Source organism: Dendropsophus ebraccatus, chromosome 10, assembly GCF_027789765.1.
Source record: "Dendropsophus ebraccatus isolate aDenEbr1 chromosome 10, aDenEbr1.pat, whole genome shotgun sequence".
Lineage (NCBI taxonomy): Eukaryota > Metazoa > Chordata > Amphibia > Anura > Hylidae > Dendropsophus > Dendropsophus ebraccatus.
Window position 1 is genome coordinate 91,724,409 of NC_091463.1, and position 25,624 is coordinate 91,750,032.

General features: G+C 44.2%; 2 protein-coding genes across 3 annotated transcripts in view; one reads left to right on the forward strand and one right to left on the reverse strand.

Annotated features, from left to right (window-relative positions):
- The window catches only part of LOC138766410 (complement factor B-like), a 61,110-nt gene that overhangs the window by 30,712 nt on the left and 4,774 nt on the right, over positions 1-25,624 (reverse strand). The window contains exons 2-6 of the mRNA XM_069943995.1: positions 7,959-8,076; positions 4,455-4,664; positions 3,928-4,113; positions 3,397-3,570; positions 1,415-1,510 (exon numbers count right to left, since the gene is read on the reverse strand). Coding sequence (XP_069800096.1) covers positions 1,415-1,510; positions 3,397-3,570; positions 3,928-4,113; positions 4,455-4,664; positions 7,959-8,076 — 784 coding nt within the window. The remainder of the gene's footprint in view (positions 1-1,414; positions 1,511-3,396; positions 3,571-3,927; positions 4,114-4,454; positions 4,665-7,958; positions 8,077-25,624) is intronic.
- SKIC2 (SKI2 subunit of superkiller complex) overlaps positions 18,486-25,624 on the forward strand; it is a 35,644-nt gene continuing 28,505 nt past the window's right edge. Inside the window, exon 1 of one of the 2 annotated variants that reach the window (XM_069943993.1) lies at positions 18,486-18,504. The gene's annotated coding sequence lies outside the window, so the exon portion shown is untranslated. Of the gene's footprint in view, positions 18,505-19,728; positions 19,750-25,624 lie in introns of those variants that run through there. The other variant, XM_069943992.1, reaches the window with a different exon arrangement.

The following is a 25,624-nucleotide window of genomic DNA, read 5'->3' on the forward strand; positions in this document are numbered from 1 at the left end:
AGCCCTAAGTTACCTGCCTCTTTACTTGGCTTGCACGCCGGGAGGAGAGAGAGGGTCCGGGAAAAACACTCAGCAGCGGCATCCCTGCTAGTGTTTTGGGACTTCTTTTCGCTTCTTGTCCCTGCCGGAACATACGGCTTCAGACGTGACGTCACGATTTGTATGAGGAAGTAAAGCCTGCCTGATCTACTATATTGAGGGAAATTGCAGAATATGTGCATTTCCCATAATAAGTGTATATTAGACTGTTGTATAACTTTCCTTATGTAATGACATATTTAAAAATATGTTTTGCCCAGAGTACCCCTTTAAGATCTATAAATGAAAAAAAAATGGTCAAAGAATCCACTAATAAAATTTCAGAAGATTGCAAAAATAATTTCAGTAGCCGATAAAATAAAAGGGTTGGCTATTGGACCACCAATATTACTTTGGCTGGTCTTTTTTTTACAGTTTTTTTTTTTACAGCATTGTTTTTAGTATTTTTTCCTGCGGCCAGTTGTCACTTTAACATCTGTAGTAAATTATGACATCAGGTACAAGTCATTTCACACCACAATTTTTTTTATAAAGAACACCCCAAAAACTGTGTGAGGCCTTAGTGTACTTTCACATGGGTCGGAGTAATAGCATAGCATTTCAGATACATTTAGTGCAGAAAGTCCACATCAAATTATTAGAATTTTTATTATATAAATATATATATATATATATATATTTTTTTTTTTTTTTTAATTTATGCAAAGGATAATCCACAGCACTCAATGATTGAAGGTGAAAAAAATGTGATTTTTTTTCCATGCAAAAAAGTGTCATTCCATCCAAAAAAGTTTCACAGGAAGGTGCAGCATACAAAAGATACCGGAGCAACATTTCAGCGAACAGTCTTCGCCATCTTGTTTTTTCACCTGTGCTGTGGATTATCCTTTGCAGATTTACCTTAGATCCGCTGGCACCACTGACATCTATGGAGTGCTGCTGAATTATCTTTTGTCTATATCTTTATTTATTTATTTTTCACTTTTCTAGTGCTAGGTATGGAGCAGGCTCAGCTCTCTTGTCCACACCACCATCTCAACATGGGGTGTGGGGGGGGGGGAGACTCAATGACCCCATGACCCCATTTACCGGAATAAAATTTTCCCAGTGTAAACTGACCATCAACCCTCAATTCTTCGGAAGCCAAACTCCAGCGTGAAACCAGACCTTGGACCCAGCGCTGTTTATTTGGCTTATCTGACTGCGGTATCACCTCTGAGAACCTGATCAAAGTTATTTATCTGGTTTTCTTGTGAAATATGTATTTAGTATATTTGCATTCTTCCTACTGCCAGACAATGTTTATAATGGGCCCTGAAGAGCATTAAAATAGGAATTCTCCAATAGAGCTAATTAGAAAATACCGTTCTCCTACCTTCTACTTTATCCGGGTCAGATGATTCAACTGTTTCGGAAAGAGAAGCAGAAAAAGTCTGGGCCACCTCCTCTGGGGTATCATACGTGTACGGGACTGTGGATGAAGGAGACACATCAGTTCCCTATTACAGTTAGCGCAGATCTCTCTCTAAAACGATAGTATGAGATAACAAGACCGATTCTTGAACAATGCCACTCTTGTGTCTCGTACTACAGCTGAGCCCCTTCAAGAAGGTGAGGCAGAACTGTAATACCAGACATAACCATATAACAAGAGTGGCACTATTTCTGGAAAAAAAAATGTCATTGTTTTCTTGAGATTGTTGAGATTTTTTTTACCGGGTCCGGGTAGCTTAAGGGATACTCACCTGTCTGATCCCCCACCACTCAAGTTCTGAGACTGGGGTCTGAACTAAACTGAGGGTCAGATAATGAGGTCTGTATTATACTGAGAGTTCTATACTGGGGTCTGTATTACACTAAGGATTCTGGGGTCTGTATTACACTGGGGTCTGTATTACACTGGGGGTCTGATACTGGGGTCTGTATTACACTCAGGGTCTGATACTGGGGTCTGTATTACACTGGGGGTCTGATACTGGGGTCTGTATTACACTGGGGGTCTGATACTGGGGTCTGTATTACACTGAGGGTCTGATACTGGGGTCTGTATTACACTGGGGGTCTGATACTGGGGTCTGTATTACACTGGGGGTCTGATACTGAGGTCTGTATTACACTGAGGGTCTGATACTGGGGTCTGTATTACACTGGGGGTCTGATACTGAGGTCTGTATTACACTGGGGGGCTGATACTGGGGTCTGTATTATACTGGGGGTCTGATACTGGGGTCTGTATTACACTGGTGGTCTGATACTGGGGTCTGTATTACACTGAGGCTCTGATACTGAGGTCTGTATTACACTGGGGGTCTGATACTGGGGTCTGTATTACACTGGGGGTCTGATACTGGGGTATGTATTACACTGGGGGTCTGATACTGGGGTTTGTATTACACTGGGGGTCTGATACTGAGGTCTGTATTACACTGAGGGTCCGATACTGGGGTCTGTATTATACTGGGGGTCTGATACTGGGGTCTGTATTACACTGGGGGTCTGATACTGAGGTCTGTATTACACTGGGGGGCTGATACTGGGGTATGTATTACACTGGGGGGCTGATACTGGGGTCTGTATTACACTGAGGGTCTGATACTGGGGTCTGTATTACACTGGGGGTCTCATACTGGGGTCTGTATTACACTGGGGGTCTGATACTGGGGTCTGTATTACACTGGGGGTCTCATACTGGGGTCTGTATTACACTGGGGGTCTGATACTGGGGTCTGTATTACACTGGGGGTCTGATACTGAGGTCTGTATTACACTGAGGGTCTGATACTGGGGTCTGTATTACACTGGGGGGCTGATACTGGGGTATGTATTACACTGGGGGGCTGATACTGGGGTCTGTATTACACTGAGGGTCTGATACTGGGGTCTGTATTACACTGAGGGTCTGATACTGGGGTCTGTATTACACTGAGGGTCTGATACTGGGGTCTGTATTACACTGGGGGTCTGATACTGAGGTCTGTATTACACTGGGGGTCCGATACTGGGGTCTGTATTACACTGGGGGTCTGATACTGGGGTCTGTATTACACTGGGTGTCTGTTCTGAGGTCTGTATTACACTGGGGGTCTGATACTGGGGTCTGTATTACACTGAGGGTTTTATACTGGGGTATGTATTACACTGGGGGTCTGATACTGGGGTCTGTATTACACTGGGGGTCTGTACTGAGGTCTATATTACATTGAAGATAGAAATTTTAAGTCATTATCCCAAATGCTGATATGGTAAATGGGATAGGAGAAATGTTTTATACAAAGAGAAAGCAGAGTAATGGAAAGTCTACACAGCAGTGAGTCTGACATCTAATCCCATTAAAGACTTTGCCCTGAATCCTCTTACATCTGCAGGTGGGTTCTGCTCCCGACCAGCGCTTGTTCTCCATGCATACTCTCTCCTTGGAGCCGTACATCGTCAGACCAGGTCCGCATTCATACGTCACTTTGCTTTCAATCTTATAGGATATATCAACTTTTGAAGCCCCAATAGGAATTCCTGGGTTAGGACAGTAGCCCTCTGTGCAAAAGTAATGTGGAAAACCAAGGGGTTAATAAAGGGGAATGGAAATGGCAGCAGAAGTTCATAGAGTAGAGCTTTGTCAATGTATAATAGCAGGATATATTTCCAGCATCCTAAGCGTAACAACAATGGATAATATGCAACCTGGAACCCGTATCCTCCATGTCCAACCACATCTCTTCTTCAGGCTAGAAGTGCCCAACAGGGTCCTAGAGCCTCCATGTACTAATATTGTAATCATTTACATATTATCATTACCTATCGTTATTCCCTCCTAACAACTCCTTCTAGATGCATTGTTCAGTATTTTGTTTCCTCGATGATTATTTTTTACATTTTATTACAGATTCCTACCTTGATCGTCACATATGGTTACTTCTCCGCTCCATTTTCCATTGGCCTGACAGGTGCGGGTTTCAGGTCCATACATTCTAAATCCTCCCCAGCATTCGAAGTGCAGGACGTCACCGATACCATATCTTAGTTTCCGGGGATGGAACAATCCATTATCAAACATGGTTGGTCTGGGGCACAGTATGGCTGTAAGGGGATGACACATAGGAATATTAACATGGGTACTGATGCCAGTAATGGACCCTGTATATAACACAATCTTATTTAAAGCCTTCAAAGGACCAGAGGTATCCAGGCTCAACGTTGCCAAGTGGAAAAGTCACATATATCATATTCTGTATTGCAATGAGCATAATAAAGCTGTAGTCCCCAATACAACATCTACCCATCTACCATGTGCCATTTATAATACTGGTGTTGTCTTATGTGGCCCTAAGGCTTAGGTGCGTCTACTACCTCTGCATCCTCAGTAGCTTCACCCCTGTTTATTGCCTATAAAACTCACCATCAGATAGGTAGTCAATTACCTTTGCATTCAGCCTTTAGTTTCTCATCCGTCCAGCGACCATTGTATTGGCACTCCCGCGATAAGGCCGGGTACGGGTACATCCCTTCCGGACAGGTGTACTCCACTTTACTGCTAACATTTCCACCCTCGCTCACAGTATATTCACCACCAACAATGGCTATTTTATCAAGATCACATTCAACGGTAGGGGAAGGGGCAGCGATGGACACTAAAATCAAAGAGGGAAGATGTTAATCATCGAACAGTTTCCGTAAAATTGGAAAATTGTATTTTTTATTGTAATTTTCCAAGCAAAATAGATTGAGGAGAGATCATCAGTCACAGGATAGATCATCGGTCACTGATCGGCAGGGTTCCGACACACCTGTAGCTCAGCGCCCGCACTAAAAAAGCGGATAGAGCCGAAAGTAGTTGGCTCTGATCGTGGTGTACAGCTCCTGTTCAAGTGAATGGCAGTGACCAGGCCCGGAGACAACTGCTTCCGACCCCTTCACTGTTTAGCGCAGGCATTGATCAGCTGATCGGCTTTGTTTCTTTAGCTCTCCGGAAGGACTGGGGAAGATGATCACCCTGTTAGGGTTTGTTGCAGGAGATAGAACCATCTCAAGCAGTCCTGGGTATAAGAATAACTCTTTACAGAGAGATAGACTCGACATGTCGTCTGTTCTTGGCTTTCTTTACTTTATTTTGCACATCCATCCATAAAAAGAAACCGCTCTAAACTTTTTACAATGTCTTCCCTCTCTTCTGTAGAGGGACAGGCTTAGCACAAGCTCCTCCTCCTACCTCCTTCTAATGGGAAACTGGGATGCCCATTGTTGAGATTGCAGACGGGCCCCCAGCAATCAGACCCCCACAATCTCAAGAACGGGATTCCGCTTAAAATTGAACGTGGTGGGTTGTGGATGTGTGTTGCTGCTCTTTTCATTTTCTATGGAGACTGCAGAAACCGTTGAATACAACGTTTGTTTCTGGCACCTAATCTCCTATTCTAATGGGTGACTGGGGACCCTACTAACAGGATCATGGGGGGCCCTTGTTATCAACTATTTATCTTCTCTACAAGCATAAGAAGAGTATCTCTTACTCTGGAGGACCTGAAATATCCATGCATTATACTGACAACTGATTATAACTGTGTAATACTTAATTCCCCCTGCGGAGGCGCTGCAGGGTAATGGAATAATTGTTTCTGTGTTCCCTAATAGTTTTTTTCAGGATTGCTGAGGAGTCTAGCAGCAGGATCTATGGGAACCTCCTAAATCTTACACACAGTGCCATTCTTACCCATGGATTTGCCTCATCTGCACAGTAATGGAGAACCCTTCAAGGGCATACATTGTGGATTTCAAACCATACAGATATACAGTGGAGTTGTGTAGAGCAAGGTTACCACATCTACTCCAATAAATCTTTTATAGACAATGAGTTGCAGGCAAGAGCAAATACAGGATTTTTTTTTTTTAAATAAATTAGATAAATTAGAAGAACAATAGTATATACAATACGATAGTAAATAATAAGTTATATAAAGAAAAATCAGTTCATTATGTTTACAATAAGTAAAATTGTCTGTGTATTAAGACAAAAAAACAAGTCCAATCCAGGAGTCGAATTAAAATGATCAATCCAAGATTACCAAAATTGGAAGACCTAAAATACCGCATATCATGGCAAGAGAAGCACAAATAATCATTAAATAATAATTAAATAGTGTTAGAATCAGGTATTCTAAGTTTCTAATGGTAAGGGTATTGGTTCTCCCAACAGAGGCAATGGGTCCAGGTTTAATCCAACATATTCCAACACAGTGTCCTTTTGTTGGGACAGCAGGCGTCAGAGAATATTTTAAACTGGACTGAAAAAATATGAGACTAATAGCCAGTATTCTGTATGTAGCTACCACTAGGGGGCACTTACTGCAAAGCTATACAGCTCCCGCTTAAAAGGGTTATCTTATAGCTACAAAAACATGGCCACTTTCTTTCAGAGACAACAGGACTCTTGTCTCCAGTTCAGGTGCGGTTTGCAATTAAGCTCCATTCACTTCAATGGAACTGAGCAGAAAACCCCCGCCCAAGTTGGAGACAAGAGTGGTGCTGTCTCTGGAAGATAGTGGCCATGTTTTTGTAGCACTGGATAACCCCTTTATGTCTATAAGAAATGTATTTGCAGAGCAGAACTAATAGCTCAGAGGGGTTAGGGTCCAGGAACTAGCAGACCTCTTTATCTCCAAGTGCGCCCCTTGAATTGAATTTTTATACAATGCTCTTGGAAAAAATAAATATATTATTTTTAAATTATTCTTTTTTTAATAACTAAAAACCCTGACTTAAATACTGACATACACTAAATACTTCCATACAATGTCCACACAATACAGCCATTCAGTATCCAAATTATACCCCGATGCCATGTCTACATAATACCATCATATAGTAATCAAAAAACACTACCGTATAATATATACGGTACAAATTGAACAAACATAGTATCTGTCCTGGAATAAATCTCTTTTTTTTCAGCTATATTCACACTTCACAGTCCTACGGCGATTTTTGCAACAATATAGTAAAGCTTAAAGGGGTTTTTTGATTTAAAACTACTTGTCCCCTATTCACAAGTATGAGATCGCAGGGGGTTCCCCCCCCCCCCCCCCCCTTTTTTGTTGCCCCAGATCCTTTGTTATGTATGGAGCCAAGGGTCGCTGCGTGATCTGCGGCTCTGTTAATTCTCTATGAAGCCGAGTACACCACTCGGCTCTTTCTAGCAGCTCCATAGAGTACAAATAGAGCTCCCTCACCGACCCCTATCTTTTATAAAGGGAACAAATATTTTTCTATTGGAAAAACCCTTTAAATGTCTATGTCTAGAGATGAGCGAACCGGGTTCAGGTTCGAGTCGATCCGAACCCGAACGATCGGCATTTGATTAGTGGGGGCTGCTGAACTTGGATAAAGCTCTAAGGTTGTCTGGAAAACATGGATACAGCCAATGACTATATCCATGATTTCCACATAGCCTTAGAGCTTTATCCAAGTTCAGCAGCCACCACTAATCAAATGCTGAACGTTCAGGTTCGGATCGACTCGAGCATGCTCCAGGTTCGCTCATCTCTACCTATGTCCTATCAAGCGTACATAAATTGTATTTTGGGTAGAATAGAAATCCTTTAATAGGGAACCTGTTAGGTGCTGGACGCAGAGCTGCAATATGAGATTTCTCTCATATAAAATGGCGGACATTAGTCGGGGGGGGGGGGGGGAAGTTGTGCAGAAAACTATATAAAACTTCCTTTAAGAGCAGATACTTCAAAAAGGAAGGAAATGTTATCAATATTCCCTATATCCGTAATGAAATTCTGCAGGTGGCGTGTTCCTCTGTGTCCAATGAAATAATTTATGATACTAACGGAGATCAGCAATTCATTGTATGGAATCAGCCCTCTAACTATAATGCAACAAAACCTGTACATTCTACTGACGTCCCTCCTGGTACTTACGTGCTATATGGCTGAGGAGGATTAGAGGTAACATCTTGTTCCCTCTCCGACCCGTGGTCTGTCTGCTCCCCTCTCCTCCCGGGATCTGTATCTTGCTGTATCTTTGCTGTGTATATAGCTGGGGGTGAGGAGGACGGGTCAATTCCAGTAAATGATAAAATAAACAGCTCGGTTTCACAACAGGTGTTTGCAGGGAGGAGGAGCGGAGGGATATTACCCAATTCCCCAAACACACAAAAATGGGGAAATTCCTCTACATTTACTGAGGAACTCTGAGAGGCGTGCAGGCTGGAGATATCCCAATCATTAAACACGGCTATAAGTACAAGAATAAAGGCAGCCTATAGGAGGTATAAAGAGACTGGAGGTATAGCTGATAGAGAGGGGTATAAAACTATACAGAAGATTATAAATGCTGCTAAAGGAAAAATTGCAAAATCTGGAGGGCGTGTGAATAAAACCAACTTTATATATGTGACAGGAAGAAGAACTGTGACATTACAGAAATAAGAATGGGGACAGTACATTTATCGACGGAGATAAGGCGGTCGCTGACCATGTGATTAGCTACTTCTGCTCAGTGTTTTTGGAAGGATCACAGGATGGCTGCACATAGTATTGCCTTCAGATGTATGGCTTCAGCTCTAGTGTTTTCAGAGACTGATGTTTGAGGGGAACTTTCCTGTTTAAAGTTGAATAAGGCAATGGGTCCAGATGGCGTCCACCCCAGGGTTCTTAAAAGAAATCTGTCACTAAGTTTATGCTGTTTTAAATGAGGGCAGTATAAAATAAACTAGTGACAGAAATGCTGAACAGATCGGTGTATTACTTACACCATTCTGTTCAGTTGTTCTCCTAATATGCAGGAGAATAGGATTCTTGCCACATCCCTCCCCCTGCCCTCCAGCTGCTGATTGACAGTTGACGGCCCATACACAACATGGATAGATAACTGCCAATCAGAAGCTGGTGGGCGGAGTTTTCTGCTTCTCATGAATATCCAGGACTACTGGGCTTATGCACATAATGAGGAGGACTACTTATTGTCCATGTTATGCAGGAGGAGATCTCTGGATCAGCTGCACAGAACAATGTAAGTGATACATCATTCTGCTCAGCTTCTCTGTCACTAGTTTATGCTACCCTGAGATAGGACAACCTAAACCTGCTGACAGAGTCTCTTTAAAGCATAACTGTCATTCCAGGGCCATTTTTCTGAAAACATTAAATATCAACAGTACAAGCGATTTTAAGAAACTCTGTAATAGGTTTCATGTACTAAAAGAGTTTCCTTCTGTATTGAAAAAGCAATCTCCCAGCCTCCCCCCTCACATCAAATGAAGCAGGATTTCTGTCTCCATTATGTGGCTATGGAGAGGGGAGGGGCTGTTAGGAGTGACTGAGCACGGAGCAGTCCTGCACAGCACAACACCCTGCAATCTTCTCTCAGTAAGTTCATAGATAAGCACTGACCTTTCTGACACCTGAATTTAGCGTTTTAGGTGCCCAGAGAGTCTACAAACAGCTGACCTTCATGTCACCTCTTCCTGCTCCCTCATCTCCCTCAGCCCCTCCCCCCTTCATAGGCTTACAATGGAGAGAGCAGAGCCCGTCTTCACTGGATTCTCTGTAATGAAGACGTGTTTGCCTGATAATGCACAGATAAGAAGTCAGGGGGGGAGGCTGGGAGATTGCTTCTTGAGTACAGAAGGAGGCTTTTTTGGCTGATAAAACCTATTACAGAGTTTCTTAAAATCGCTTATACTACTGATTTCTGCAATAAAAAAAAAACATGACAGTTACGCTTTAAAGGACTCCAATCTGTGATGTTTGCCCCCTGACAGATCTATATAACCAATCCCTCCTAACAGGAGATGTTCCTGATGATTGGAGAATTGCCATCGCATACCCATCTGATGTATTAGAAGAGCCAAGTAACTACAGGCTGGTTACTGTAGCAGTAAAAATTATGAAAACTCTTCTTAAGGTTACAAACCCACTTGGCGGGTCTGCAGCGAGTCTCCATGCTGCGTTTTTGCAGCGAGACTCGCTGCAGATCTCGGCCCTATGCTTTTAATGGCAGACAAACACGCAGCAGGGATGTACATCCCTGCTGCGAGTTTGTCTGCAGCCCACCCCATTAACCCCCCGGCCGCCGGAGCTGATACTTCACCTGATCCCGGCTCCGGCGGTTCCCGATGTCTTCAGCAAGCCGGAGCGGGGACCAGGTGAAGTATATGCTCCAGCCAGCCGCCCGCAGCCCCGGCCGCCCGATCGCCCCCCCGCACCGCCGGCCGCCCCCCCCCCCCCCCGCAGCCCCGGCCGCCCGATCGCAGCCCCGGCCGCCCCCCCCGCAGCCCCGGCCGCCCCCCCCCGCAGCCCCGGCCGCCCGATCACCCCCCCGCAGCCCTGGCCGCCCGATCGCCCCCCCGCAGCACCGAGGGGGGGCGATCGGGCGGCCGGGGCTGCGGGGGGCGGCCCGGGGCTGCGGGGGGGCGATCGGGCGGCCGGGGCTGCGGGGGGGGGCGGCCGGGGCTGCGGGGGGGCGATAGGGCGGCTGGCTGGAGCATATACTTCACCTGGTCCCCGCTCCGGCTTGCTGAAGACATCGGGAACCGCCGGAGCCAGGGTCAGGTGAAGTATCAGCTCCGGCGCCCGGGGGGTTAATGGGGAGGGCTGCAGACAAACTCGCAGCAGGGATGTACATCCCTGCTGCATGTTTGTCTGCCATTAAAAGCATAGGGCCGGGATCTGCAGCGAGTCTCGCTGCAAAAACGCAGCATGGAGACTCGCTGCAGACCCGCCAAGTGGGTTTGTAACCTAAAGGAGAAAGGAAAAAATAATTTCGGGCAGGGGGGAACGTATTAAAGTATGCTTACTGGACCCCATGCCCACACTGCACTGCATCACTGGTCCTGAACTTCGCCAGATGTCATTTTCTCCTGGCTTCGGGGTACCTCACAACCTGGCTGAAACGTCACCAAAGGGTGGGATTTAGCACGCTCAGCCAATCAGTGACTGCAGTGGTGTCCCACCACCGGTCATGATGTAGCAGCATTGATTTGGGTCCAGAATCAGGTTGCGGCACTGCACGGGCACCGGGGCAGGTAAATATATCTTCTTTATTATGTCCCCCCCACCAGACTTCTCCTTTAAAGGGGAACTCCAGCGATCCCACAAAAACAACAACTTGATAGAGCCAAACCAGCATGGCTTTACTGAGGACAGATCATGCCAGCCTACTCTCATTGATTTATTTGACTAAGTCACAAAAGTTCTGAATGAAGGTAATACCATGGATATCTGGACTTTAGCAAAGCCTTCAATATAGTTCCTTATAAAGAGCTGATATTATTGGAGGATTAATCCCTGAATAGTTTGTGGTTGGCTGAAGGATAGATATCAGAGGATTCTTGGTAATGGAGTGTATTCCCAGCAGAGGCCGGTTAAAAGTGATGGCCACAAGGGTCTATTCTGGGTCTTGTTCTTTTTAATATGTTTGTAAATGACATAGGAGAAGGTTTGGTGGGTAAGGATAGTGACATAGGAGAAGGTTTAGTAGGTAAGGATAGTGACATAGGAGAAGGTTTGGTAGGTAAGGATAGTGACATAGGAGAAGGTTTGGTAGGTAAGGATAGTGACATAGGAGAAGGTTTGGTAGGTAAGGATAGTGGCATAGGAGAAGGTTTGGTAGGTAAGGATAGTGACATAGGAGAAGGTTTGGTAGGTAAGGATAGTGACATAGGAGAAGGTTTGGTGGGTAAGGATAGTGACATAGGAGAAGGTTTGGTAGGTAAGGATAGTGACATAGGAGAAGGTTTGGTAGGTAAGGATAGTGACATAGGAGAAGGTTTGGTAGGTAAGGATAGTGACATAGGAGAAGGTTTGGTATGTAAGCATAGTGACATAGGAGAAGGTTTGGTAGGTAAGGATAGTGACATAGGAGAAGGTTTGGTATGTAAGCATAGTGACATAGGAGAAGGTTTGGTAGGTAAGGATAGTGACATAGGAGAAGGGTTGGTAGGTAAGAATAGTGACATAGGAGAAGGTTTGGTAGGTAAGGATAGTGAGATAGGAGAAGGTTTGGTAGGTAAGGATAGTGACATAGGAGAAGGTTTGGTAGGTAAGGATAGTGACATAGGAGAAGGTTTGGTATGTAAGCATAGTGACATAGGAGAAGGTTTGGTAGGTTAGGGATGTTTGGCGAACATTATGGAGGGATTTTGGAAGATTGGAGGCCCTATGGGACTGGAGATAAATTGGACCAAGTCTTCGGTACTTGCCCTGGATAGACCTATAAGTAGTTCTATAAAAAATATTAGGACTCTTTCTAGGGATGAGGGGTTAGAGTACTTGGGTATAGTAATAACAGTGGACCCCAGGAAGTTTATAGAATACTAAAGAAAACTGATAAGGTTAGGATTTGGGAAAAACTACCCCTGTTCATGTCAGCAAGGATAGCCCTGATAAAAATGGTGGTACTCCCCCAGATTGGGTTTTACTTGGCAGCATCTCCTATATGGATTAAAGATCCAAAGGAAAAAAGGTAAAGAGGGGACATGGTCAAAATCTTTAAATATGTTAAAGGCCTAAATAAAGTTCAGGAAGGAAGAATATGAACCTAGGAACAACCTCTGTAGCTTACTGCGTGAGCACTGGCACTGTTTATAGGGTACCCTGCTGACTCTGTATACAGCATTGGAGTCACTCTTACTGCTGGTCGCTGGTTTCACTTTTATCTGTCCTTGCGTGCCGTTTGCTTGTTCTTTAGGTTTGGATCACAGATCACTCTGCACTTTGTTACTTTAGATGTTGCATAAAATCCCGGATTTGGCAAACCAGATTCTTACAGAGGTAGCTGTATTGCCATCACATAGCTTGGCACGATCTTGTTGTGTACTAGGGGTTCCCTGGGCGGATTATCAAACCGGGAAGCTTGTCAAAATGTTGACAGGTTGTGATGTTTCATGTGTTTTCATGCAGCGATTTCCTGCTGGGCTGCAGTCCAGAACTCAGATTAATTTATCAGTGTTCATGAGCGCCGTGACGCCCCACAAGGAGTTAATGAGGGTGAGGTTTTTTTCATTCTTCGGAATAGATGCCATCAGCTTTTTCACTGCAGCCAAAGCTTCCCTCCCTGTATTTTTGCTTCCAAGTAATTATTTTGTTAGTTTCCTCCAATGGACTTCCCCTTCTGTGCAATGCAATTGTGGTGTCCCACCATGGGTGTTGCTATTGGTTACACCCTTCGTAAAAGCCTGTACTTTTAAGATTAAGTGGTTATGTAGTAGTACCAGAGTTTTGCCACAAGATGTTGTTACTACAAGTATGTATACCTAGATATTGCACGGCTGTAGTACCCAAAGGGTTATGGTTTGTTTGTGTACCACATGGATCTGCACACCAAATGAGAGTTCTTTCTTCTCTTCACCTATCTCTCTTTACTTCTTACACACACTCCTCACCCACTCACAGCACATGTACTGTAGGAGGGAAGTCACATGGGTGGAGGAAGTGTTGAGTCTTTTGCCTTTAGACTCTGTAGAGGTAGGATACCCGTTACAGTTTCTTCTCAAGTAACCTCACGACACACTATGCAGTGTTAGGCTATGTTCACACTACGTAAAAGTACAGCCGTTGTTGCCATCTGCAACAACGACCATACTTTGTGCGGTGTGGGACACTGCCTATTCATCTATGGGATCCCGGCCGGAGCATATACATATCGTATACACTCCGGCCGGGATCCCATGCGGCGCCGCAAACAACTGACATGTCAGTTTTCTGCGGCCGCAATTCAGTGAATTTAAGCAGCAGAAAGACCTGTCAGTTCACACAATGAAGTGAGCGGCTCCGGTGTGCATCAGAACACTGCAGCCAGAAAGATCATCCAACGGTCCGATACGTAGTGTGAACATAGTCTTAAGCCTTAACTAGGGAGGACAAGTCAGGGATCATCTCAACCCACACCGTGGACAAGAAGAGACACAGTGCAGGACAGTATCCATAAAAAAGTAAGGAACTGATCCGGATACACCAAAGTTGCTAGAAGCCTATGAACTCTATCTCGCAGCGCGGGTGTAAGCAGGGAACCCTCAGCATTCCGCTGATCCCAGGTAACAAGGTCTGAGGCTTGTGTCACCCTCTAGAACAGGTCACTCGACACTGGTGGGCAATAGGTGGTGCAAAGAACAAAGAGTCAGTACACGCACAAGTATTCTCTCTACTCTCAAGTATTCTTCTATTTCTACCTCCGAAGTTCCGGCAGAGCACAGTACTACTTGGGTTGGGACTCTCTTGACATCTTCCTCTCTACTCTTCTGATCCTCTCTTCTTCTTCTCATCATGCAACCCAGTCAGCACGACTGTATCACTCCTTCTATTCTCAGTGCAGATCTGAACTCTAAATTATTAAGTAACTGTAAAGTGTAAAGTATTGTATCAAGGCAAAGTTGTATTATTTGCTGCCTACCTCAAGTATCTTCAGAGTAAACAAGATTATATTTATGCTAAAGATACTCTGTGATTCCTTGTCAAGCAGCACACACACCTTCCTTGGGTCATCTCCCCTTTCTGTGGGTGGCAGTACCAATAGCCTGGGTGGGTCATTACTCCACTCTGGACCACCGTGATAAGTACCCAAGGGACCCCGCAACAACCAGGCAGGTCACTGTCTACAGGGGAACAACGTATAAAAATCCCGTGTGCCACCATAGCTGTGTGCCCAACCGCACTGGCGTCACAACACAATACCACCGGGCTAGGCTATATCTTGGGCAACCACCACAGAACTGGCATCACACCTAACCATCTGGCAAGTGACCGGCCGCACCTCCACACCGGGGGTCACCACACAATCTCACAATCTCACTTTTTAAGTAAAGGAACCTCTCACAATGTAAAATAGGAAATACATGGGACCGCTATGGGGTCTTCTTATATGCCCAAAGACAAGCCCTTACAACGTGTCCACTTACCCTGCAACATATGTATATTGGTGAATGCAAATAATTGAACAGTTCACACTTAAGGCCCTATTACACAAAGCTTCATGTGATAGAAGACAACGATCAGCTGACATGCACAATGTCAGCTTCAATATGTTGAATGAGCAACGATGCAGATAGCAAAAATCTGCTGCCATTGCTCAGTGCAAGAGGAGCGGTGGCAGCAGATGTTGCTATCTCCTATGGGCTCCCCCCACCCATAGTGCTGGCAGTGAGTAGAGAACAAGGAAGCAAGCGAGCGCTGACCTGACACATAGCGATTATCGTTTAAAGTTTCGATATAACGATCGATCGCTAGTAAAAACGAGTGATTTTGTAGCAAATAATTCTGAGGTTATTACATTCACAGATTACTGTTATGAACGATGGTTTTTACATTGTTTAATAGCCGCTAATCGTTCCTCAGGACGACTTACGCAACATGTTTTATGGGTGACGACTTATTACACGAACAGATATGCAAAGGATCAGTGAACTACCAACGATAATTTTTAACATGTTGAAAAACAAAGATGAACGACTTTTCATTCGTTAGTTGATCGTTAGTTGTTATTACACGGAAAGATCATCGCTAATTTTTGATCATTATATTGAATTTTTAAACGATAATGGCTCCGTATAATAGGGCCTTAATCGATTTTTAACAATAAATGATCGCAAACGGATTATTTATTGTTAACATAAAATTTTTCACCATATTACACAGAACGAAAGTAGTTAGTTTTGATCGTGTATTCCATCTGATCCCAGCAAGAAAAGGAACGATTTGGAGTTGCATCGAACGAATGTGGGTTTACAGCGAATGATTAAAGATGATTTTAGGGTCAGATCTAAATCAACGATCAACGGCACACAAACGATTTTTCGATAACAGAACGATTATCGTTAACTTCGAACAATTTTATGATTTTCAACAGATAATCGCCCCATGTAATAGGCCCCTTCTACAAGTACAGCTAAACCACTTAAGCGTTCGTTTAGCGAACAAGCGATAATTTTTTCTTTTACACAATAGGCATTTAGCCGAAAAGATAAATTGCTATGAAAAGGACTTAATGCAATTATAATTACAATCGTAAATATGATCGTATTTGCGTTCGTATATATATATATATATATATATATATATATATATATATATATATATACTGCGTATGATGTAATTGCATTTGTATCTATATACTGTGAACGCTGAGTGTTTACGCTGAAAGATTTGAGAACGATTAGCAATGATTTTGAGGTCAGCTCCAAAGATGCGGTCAATGACATATGAACAAATTTTCGTTCCCGCGTTCACACTAGATTATTGCTTAAATTCAAATGATTTAACAATTATTTTCACGATAAGCAACAATAACAATAATGATAGGATCTGTCAACAGCAGCTTTCTGTTGGTTTTCAGGTAACCACACAATAGAGGTAAAAACAAAAAGTAAAAAGTTCCCGGCATTGAGATTATCTTTACGGCATGCAAACATCTAAAAGATAAAGTGCAAAATGAAATGTCAGCAGCAACTAAGAGGGGTTGACCCTGGAGATTCTGACGATAGGCAGGAGAACAAACAGTAAAGTTAGAGGAAATAGACTTCGCCAGAATTACAGTAGCCGGTCCCTGTCGTCTGCAATCCTACATTGTTAAATCGATAAACAAAACCACCGCGGCACACAGTTACCAGTTACAGTATAAGTTGTGAGATGTAAGTTTCTGTTCATTCTGGACTTAGGAACCAAACAGACTGTCCGCTAGCTCTGTATGCACACGGAGCGTCCCATTGCATGTTTTTCATGTTGCTTCATATCCTAACTTTATTGGAGTCTACCTTGTTGTGTTGGCACACTGTGCAGTCTGTCATGTACGTTAAGGCTATGTTCACACAACGTATGAGACCGGCCGTTCCGTGACCCCGGCCGGGTCACGGAACGGCCGGTCTCTGGCCGGATCATCTTTCCAGCCGCAGAGCTCTGATGCGGGCGCATCAGCGTGCGCCCGCATCAGAACTTACCATAACACACAGTGAAGCGAGCGGCCGACAGTGTGAACTGACAGGTCTTTCTGCGGCCGGAATTCACTGAATTCCGGCCGCAGAAAACTGACATGTCAGTAATTTGCGGGGCCGCACAGATCGCAGCCGGAGCGTATACGATGTGTTTACGCTCCGGCCGGGATCCCATTGCTTAATAGGCTGTGTTCCGCTGCACAAAAACTATGGCCGCTGTTGCCATCGGCAACAACGGCCGTAGTTTTACGTAGTGTGAACATAGCCTAACAATGTATGAGAAGTTAGTAAGCCAGGAGTGGAGGAAATGTGAGGGGAGGTGAAAAGCAGACTTAAGCTCCCACCTGTAGATTAGGACTTAGGGTCCTAATTTGCTGCGTTTACACAAAGCGATAATTCAGCCAATCGATCGTTTAACGATTTTGAAGCAACAATTTGGTTTTTATAACGATCAGTGATTAAATCGTTAGAAAAATTGTAAGTAAATTCGTAAGAAAAATTGTTTTTAAGATCGCTTAAGCCCATCTTTTACATAGGGTGAATCTTTTAAACTGTTTACACGAAATGATCTGCGAATTTTTAGCGAACGATGAATGACAATTTGAGAACATGTTGAAAGATCAAAATGAACGACTTTTCACTTGATCGTTTGCTGTGTTTACACGGTACAATTATCGCTCAAATGTGATTGTTATTGCGAAAATTCGAACGATAATCGTTCCGTGCATCATTACACAGAGCAATTTTTAATGATTAACGACTAACGATAAATGATCGCAAACAAGATTGTTTATCGTTAACCTGAAATCGTTCACCATATTACACGATAATCGTTAGATACAATCGTTAATATGATCGTTTATTCCTTCTGATCCCAGCAAAACAATGAACAATGTGCAATTACACTGAACGATTAGTGAAAAAACACAGAACTTGAGCGAACGAATGTGGAATTACAGCAAACGATTAGTGAACGAGTAACGATAATTTTAGGTTCAGATTTAAATCAACGATCAACGACATACAAATGATTTTTCGATCATTGCCTGCAATTACACAAAACGATTATCATTTTAAATTCGAATGATATAACGATTTTTCGCACGATAATCGTCCCGTGTAATAGGGCACTTACACACCATCCTGGGTCACATGAAGCAGTAGCCCAGGGAGGACTACAGTTTTACCCAGGATAACCAGTACAGAACTTATCTTAGTGAAGTTGAGCAAGGACTTTACTGCACTCTAGAGGGAGATTTATCAAACATGGTGTAAAGTGAAACTGGCTCAGTTGCCCCTAGCAACCAATCAGATTCCACCTTTTATTTTCCAAAGAGTCTGTGAGGAATGAAGATTGGAATCTGATTGGTTGCTAGGGGCAACTGGGCCAGTTTCACTTTACTCCATGCTCGATAAATCTCCCCCTAGGCCTCCAGACCGCTAAGTGATGGGAGACATGATGCTGTGAGTACATGTGACCACTAAAGCCACTGACTGGCTAAACCGAAGCTTGTGTGGCTGATCACTGTGACATTGGAGAGGTGAGGACTTTTTTTTTTTTTTTTTCATTCTATTCTATTTCATTTTTCTATTTCTATGGATAATCCCTTTAACAGTCTGTTGTTAGCATTAACACCTATCGCTACTAGATGTCCCTGTTTACCATACATGATGGCTAAAATCAATATCATTATTAATCTGCAAGAACAAAATAAAAAATTCTAAAAACAAAAAACAATAAAAATATCCACCAGAAAGAAAGTGGATTTTGTTAGTGTCCAGCAGTCAGACCACAGATCCTCCACTGGATTAAGGTCCGGGCTTTGTCTAGTCGATTCCAATTAGATATTTTATTTCTCCCCCTCTGTTGTAGCTGATCATTTGTTTAGGCCCAGACCTAAAATCAGGGACCGGCGACCGCATTGTGTAATAGCTACGTGCAATAGCGATGCGCTGCGCCCAAACAGTTAATACTTCACCTGTCAAGGCTCCGGGTCTTCTTCTGCGCTCTGTATGCGTCCCAGCTAGAGATGAGCGAACCTGCCGAGGTTCGGATTCGTATGAACCTGAACTCTCGGCAATGATTCCCGCTGTCTGCCCGCTCCGTGGAGAGGGTGGATACAGCCGGAGGACGGCCTGGAAAACTGGGATACAGCCATAGCCATAGGCTGTATCCGTTTTCCAGGCGGTCCTCAGGCTGTATCCACCCTCTCCACGAAGGCTGCAGACAGCGGGAATCATTGCCGAGAGTTCAGGTTCATACGAATCCGAACCTCGGCAGGTTCGCTCATCTCTAGTCCCAGCACGTGGGACCAGGGAGGAGGCAGAGAACAGGAGAAGACCAGGAGCATGGACAGGTAATGTTAACACTTTGTTGAATTGTCAGCTTTTAGCCGCGCACCTCTATTACACATAGCGATGCGCAGTCGGCAGTCTCTGATTTTAGGTCTGGGCCAAAAGAAATAATCAGGCAATGATCGTTTCATTACACGAAGCGATAATCAGCCGATTCAGACAATTATTGCTCCGTGCGATAGGGCCCTAATAGCCGTCTGCAAGCAGCATTACAGACATCAAAGTTTGCAAGGAGTTGACCACACTTTAGGACGTCCAGCAAGATAAATTACCACAGAATCACAAGGATAAGCAAAGCAGCCGGCAACCACCTGTCCGAGTCCAAGAAGGGCTGAAAAAATGCAGAGTGGGAGGGGCCTAGGTGACTGTTTATCGGGCGTGGAGTGATGATTGATTAAACGGGAGATTCCCAACTCGTCTCACAGTGATCGGTAAGTAAGTAAACACTGTGCTCAGCAGCTTAACTTTAAAGCTTTCAATGCTTCTTTATTGTAATGATGGAGAACGATACAGACCCCCCTGGATACAGGGGATCACCATATGGAAGAACAGACAAAACTCTTCAGCTCTTCTTTAAACCTTAGAAGACCCGGCCAATTTTCATTTTTGTGCTTCCGTTTTTTTCTTCCTTGTGTATATAAGGCCATAGCGTGTGCAATGACAGATGTAATATTTGCCTAAAAAATGCCGTGAAACCAGGAAAAATTAATTGTGTGGTGAAATTGAAAAAAAAAACACATAATTTTTTTTTATTTGGGTTTGTTTTTACGCTGTTCGCCCCAGGGTAAAACTGACATGCTTTATATGTTTCTCAAGTCAGTAGGAATACAACGATATGTAACATGTATAACTTTTATTTTATTTGACGGCTTTTAAAAAATTAAAACCTTTTGATAAAAATATATGTTCCTTAAAATCGCTCCATTCCCAGGCTTATAGCGCTTTTATCCTTTGGTCTATGGGGCTGGGTGAAGTTTTTTTGCACCATGATCTGTACTTTCTATCGCTACCTTGCTTGCGTATATGCGACTTTTTGATCGCTTTTTATAACAATTTTCTGGATTTGATGCGACCAAAAATGCGCAATTTTGCACTTTGGAATTTTTTGGCGCTTACTCCATTTTCCATGCAAGATAAGGAATGTGATAATTTAATAGTTCTGGCGATTACGCACGCGGCGATACCAAACATGTTTATTTATTTTTATTTATAAATTGGTTAAAGGGGCGGTGATTCAGACTTTTATTAGGGGTTTTTTTTTTCTTAATAAAAAAAACAACTTTTTTTTACTCACATACTAGAAGTCCCCTACGGTTCGGGTTATTCCCCCTGGGGGATTTCTAGTATCACTACACTGATCTCATTGAGATCTATGCCGTATAGATTAATGAGATTAGTGTTCTATTGCTCTCCCCCGCGTTCACATGGGGGGGGGGGGGCGTCCCTCCACTAGACCACCACGGATGGGGGAGAAAAGGTATTTAGATGCAGCTGTCAACTTTGACAGCTGCATTTATATACCTAATGAGCAGGTGCGGTGATCGGATCGTGCCTGCTAATAGTCGCGGTCCCGGGTTGCATATAGCCTCCGGGATTGCAGTAGATCTTAAGCCCGTGCATGGAATTGTTTTTTTTTTTTTCAAATATGCTGGGGAGTGAATAAAACAACATGGACACATGCACTTACCTCCCCAGCTCCAGCACTGGGGTCCACTGTCCTATTCTCTGGTCCCCGGCCGCTTCCTGGTCTAAGAGGGGACCTGGGATGTGATATTCCAAACCCGTTCAGCCAGGCCCCGGCCGTAGTGGGCTCCCAACTCTGCTGCTGAACGGGCCTGACGTGTCTCGGTCAGGGAGGTAAGTGCTAGAGCCGGGAATATAGATGCATGCTGTTTTGTTCACCCATCTCTTCCCCAGCAGTTTTTTTTTTAAAAAAGTCAGTGCCTCGGCTTCTCCTTTAATAAAAATTAATAAGTGAAACTGAAATATTCAAAAGAACACCACTGAAACAATGTGAATATAATAATAATAAGGTTTTTATACATAAACCTATACTCTTGCTCAGGGGCGTATTAAGTGTACCATGGGCCTTAGTGTGGGCTCCCCACTAACCACACCCCCTCTAGCCCTGCCCCCATCCCAATAACCACACCCCAACTAACCCTGCCTGGGATTTTCTGTAGCCATTAACCATATAAATTACCACAGAAAAGTGTGTTTGTACCCTTACTGTATTTATTTCTGTAGATCTGTTGTGAGGCAGCTGCCCTAGCAACCAATCAGATTCCAGCTCCCTCTGTAAATGAAAGTAGTTATCCTATTGGTTGTTAAGGCTTCCAACTGCCATACCTGCTGGAGAGCTGCAGCACTAATTATATTACCTGTGTGTGCAGTGTGGGGATTCTCCCATTAATTTCTATGGGGCGCTCTCCCCCCTCTCCTCCAGTACACCTGGCTGGGATGGAACCTTCTAACCTTCTCGGGCACCCAATGTATCTGTGGGCCAAATTTGGGGTCAAACGGTTCAGGCGTTTGTAAGTCTATACGGGACAGATAGACAGACTTTGATTTGCCGCGGTCCGGTTCCCGTGTATGGCGCCGTTCTCTATGCACAGGTATCGGGCCGGTGCTCAAACACTGGAGGTGGGCCGGCCGTCCCCAGTGGGAGGAAATTCCCTCCCCTCTATGACGCAGCTCAGTTTGAATCAATAAAACCGCGTCATAGAGTGGAGGGAATTTCTACCCCCTTCTGGGATAAGGTCCAAGAGATAGCCCGGAAGGTTTCTGGGACGATAGCCTTCCCCCCCGATGCTGTTCCTCCTCCATCACACTGAGATGTCCACCACCAAGTACCGGCGCTGTTCTGAGATTCTTGGTCATGACCGCCAGAGCTTGTATTGGAAACGCACAGACGCTCCCCCCATTGTGCTCTGGATCCCGAAGGTTAATGAGGTAATGAGAATGGAAGATATGACCTCCTTCCTCCACAATGCCAATGCCCGGTTCTACCGGACGTGGCTCCCATGGATGGAATTCCAGTAGACGGCAGAATACTCCGAACTGCTTGGAGGAGATGCTACCCTGGTGTATGAGGGGTTAGCCCTCGGCCCCTCTGGATTGCTTTCGTCCCCTAATGTTACCCCCCTCCCCCTTTTCTTTGTGTCCACTGCTTCACCCCCCTTCCCTGGTTTCTTACTCTTCCCCCCCCCCCCCACCTCTTTCTTTAACCCTGTTATCTGTGGCCCACTGAGCCTTGGAGTAGGCTGCTCCAGCCTGTTCCCTCTCTCTAGTTTCCTATTCCTTGGAAGTAAAAAAAAATTGAAAAATGGGGAATTGGGAGTTGGCAGGGGGTTCCCTCAGTGCCGCCTACTCTCCCTCCCAACATTTACTCTCACTTGCTATCCATAAGATGTTCCATGTATGTAAATGCTTCATTCTGCTCTACTTGTTGAAGTGGTGGTTACGGGGTTGCAGCCCCTCTATTGTACCCGCAAATTGTGTTGTTAAATAGTTTATAAAAAGAAAAGAGGGGAGGGAATTTCTTCCCACTGGGGGCGGCCGTTCCACCTCCAGTGCTTGAGCACCGGCCCGGTACCTGTGCACAGAACGGCGCCATACACTGGAACCGGGCCACGAATCGAAAAACGGACCACGGCACCGGCTTGCTCGTGACGGCGCCGTTCTATCCCTGTGTCAGATTAAAGAGGATGTACCTGATGGTACATCCTCTTTAACAAACTTATACTCAATAAAGAAAAAAACATATATAACCGCACATCCAACCTGCTTAGGTCTGACCATCTGCTTCATAGCAACATTTACTAACAATCAGGAGTAAGCCCACACACCACGCCAAGGTTCCTGATACGTGTGGGTCCCTAACTTAAAAATATTGAAGCCCCACGCAAAGACCACCACAGTAACAACTGCGCCACGTGTGGCCATTGCTGTGACGACACTGTGTCTGCGGGTGGTGTTGCCTATGTAACTAACTCCTGATGTTAGTCGTAAATGTTGCTGAGAAGCAGATAGTCATCCATAAGCAGACTATTTTTTCTCTCTATTGAGTATCATTTAACAAACGTGTTTCCTTTTACCGATACCATTGTTGACAGCTCGTTGTTTAGGTTACTGACCACCACTCTGCTCTAAAAGCACTGGTCTGGCTGGTGTATATTCATATATACATATGGGGGGAGAGTTATCAAACTGCTGTAAAGTGAAACCGGCTCAGTTGCCCCTAGCAACCAATGAGATTCCACTTTTCATTTCTTACATATTCTTTGAAAAATAAAAGGTGGAATCTGATTGGTTGCTAGGGGCAACTAAGACAATTCTACTTTACACAAGTTTGATAAATCTCCCCCATGGTGTAGATGTATAAAGAACCCAAGAATAAAAAAAAGAAAAAGGTCATTAAGGGGTTAATAAATTGTGCAGTATATCACTGGCATAAACAACCAGGATAATTTTTCAAACTTCATATGTGAACTATTCATAAAGAGCTGGTTAACATGGGAAAAGCAGATTCTACCACCCAGTGAGCTCCGTGGATAAACACAGTTCATGTCATTTTTTTTTTTTAAAGTGTTACTGTTGTTACAAAAAAAATTCTGATCGGTCACAGCGAATCTGGTAGGGGCCGAGAACAGTGGCACCCAAGTAGACCACTTTGTGATTGGCTGCCGTCAGAGCGGTAATCCGGATTCAAATTTAAGGAGCTGTCTCCGCTCAGTTGCCGCGGTTCGCCAGGAGCTGGAAGCTCCCCCCATTTTGCTACAAAGTTCATTCTGGGAGGATAGGAAATTGACTGATGGAGAATTTATGTTAAAGGGGAACTCCACATAAGGAAAACTTGTTTTCTATTAAAAGTACAGTAAAAGTTATATATGTGTGTCTATATAATGTATTACTATATCTGTGCAGTTCTGCCCCATTGGTAGCTGATAGAAATCAAGGAAATGAAGAAAAATGGCCCCTGTGCCAATTCACATTGTCTCCTGCTCCCACTGCTATCCCCCCTTAGGAGACAAATCTTCCATGCCTCTGTCTCACATTGTGTGTGTTTGCTGAGCGCAGGCTGATGATGCAGACAGGGGGCAGGGCGTGATGTCACAGGATGTGCAGCTGGATCCACCAATCCCCTGAGTGAGTCACCATCTCTGACCGGCAAGAAGCAGCTGCGGCAACTTGACTGATTGTGCAAAACTCTGCAGTAAAATTAAGGCTGTGTTTACACACGTTAAAGTTTCATTGCAGTACTGCAGCGTATTCAAAAAAATGATGCAGTAACAGTTAAATGATGTTAAACGGCAGAGAGGATCAGAGCCGACACTGCCAATCCCACCTGGAGAAAAACCAAGGCATGAACAGTATATACCATGTAATATAATATTGGATAACGTCCTTATTGTGGGGCTCAACTTCACTTTACTTTATTCCAATATGAGGGTTGCAGGTTGAGAATACAGCGTGCTGTGTGGTGTTACAGGTAGAGAATACAGCGTGCTGTGTGGTGTTACAGGTAGAGAATACAGTGCTGTGTGGTGTTACAGGTAGAGAATACAGTGTGCTGTGTGGTGTTACAGGTAGAGAATACAGGGTGCTGTGTGGTGTTACAGGTAGAGAATACAGCGTGCTGTGTGGTGTTACAGGTAGAGAATGCAGTGTGTTGTGTGGTGTTACAGGTAGAGAATACAGCGTGCTGTGTGGTGTTACAGGTAGAGAATACAGTGTGCTGTGTGGTGTTACAGGTAGAGAATACAGTGCTGTGTGGTGTTACAGGTAGAGAATACAGTGTGCTGTGTGGTGTTACAGGTAGAGAATACAGTGTGCTGTGTGGTGTTACAGGTAGAGAATACAGTGATGTGTGGTGTTACAGGTAGAGAATACAGCATATTGTGTGGTGTTACAGGTAGAGAATACAGTGCTGTGTGGTGTTACAGGTAGAGAATACAGCATATTGTGTGGTGTTACAGGTAGAGAATACAGTGTGCTGTGTGGTGTTACAGGTAGAGAATACAGCGTGCTGTGTGGTGTTACAGGTAGAGAATACAGCGTGCTGTCTGGTGTTACAGGTAGAGAATACAGTGCTGTGTGGTGTTACAGGTAGAGAATACAGCGTGCTGTGTGGTGTTACAGGTAGAGAATACAGTGCTGTGTGGTGTTACAGGTAGAGAATACAGTGTGCTGTGTGGTGTTACAGGTAGAGAATACAGCGTGCTGTGTGGTGTTACAGGTAGAGAATACAGCGTGCTGTGTGGTGTTACAGGTAGAGAATACAGCGTGCTGTGTGGTGTTACAGGT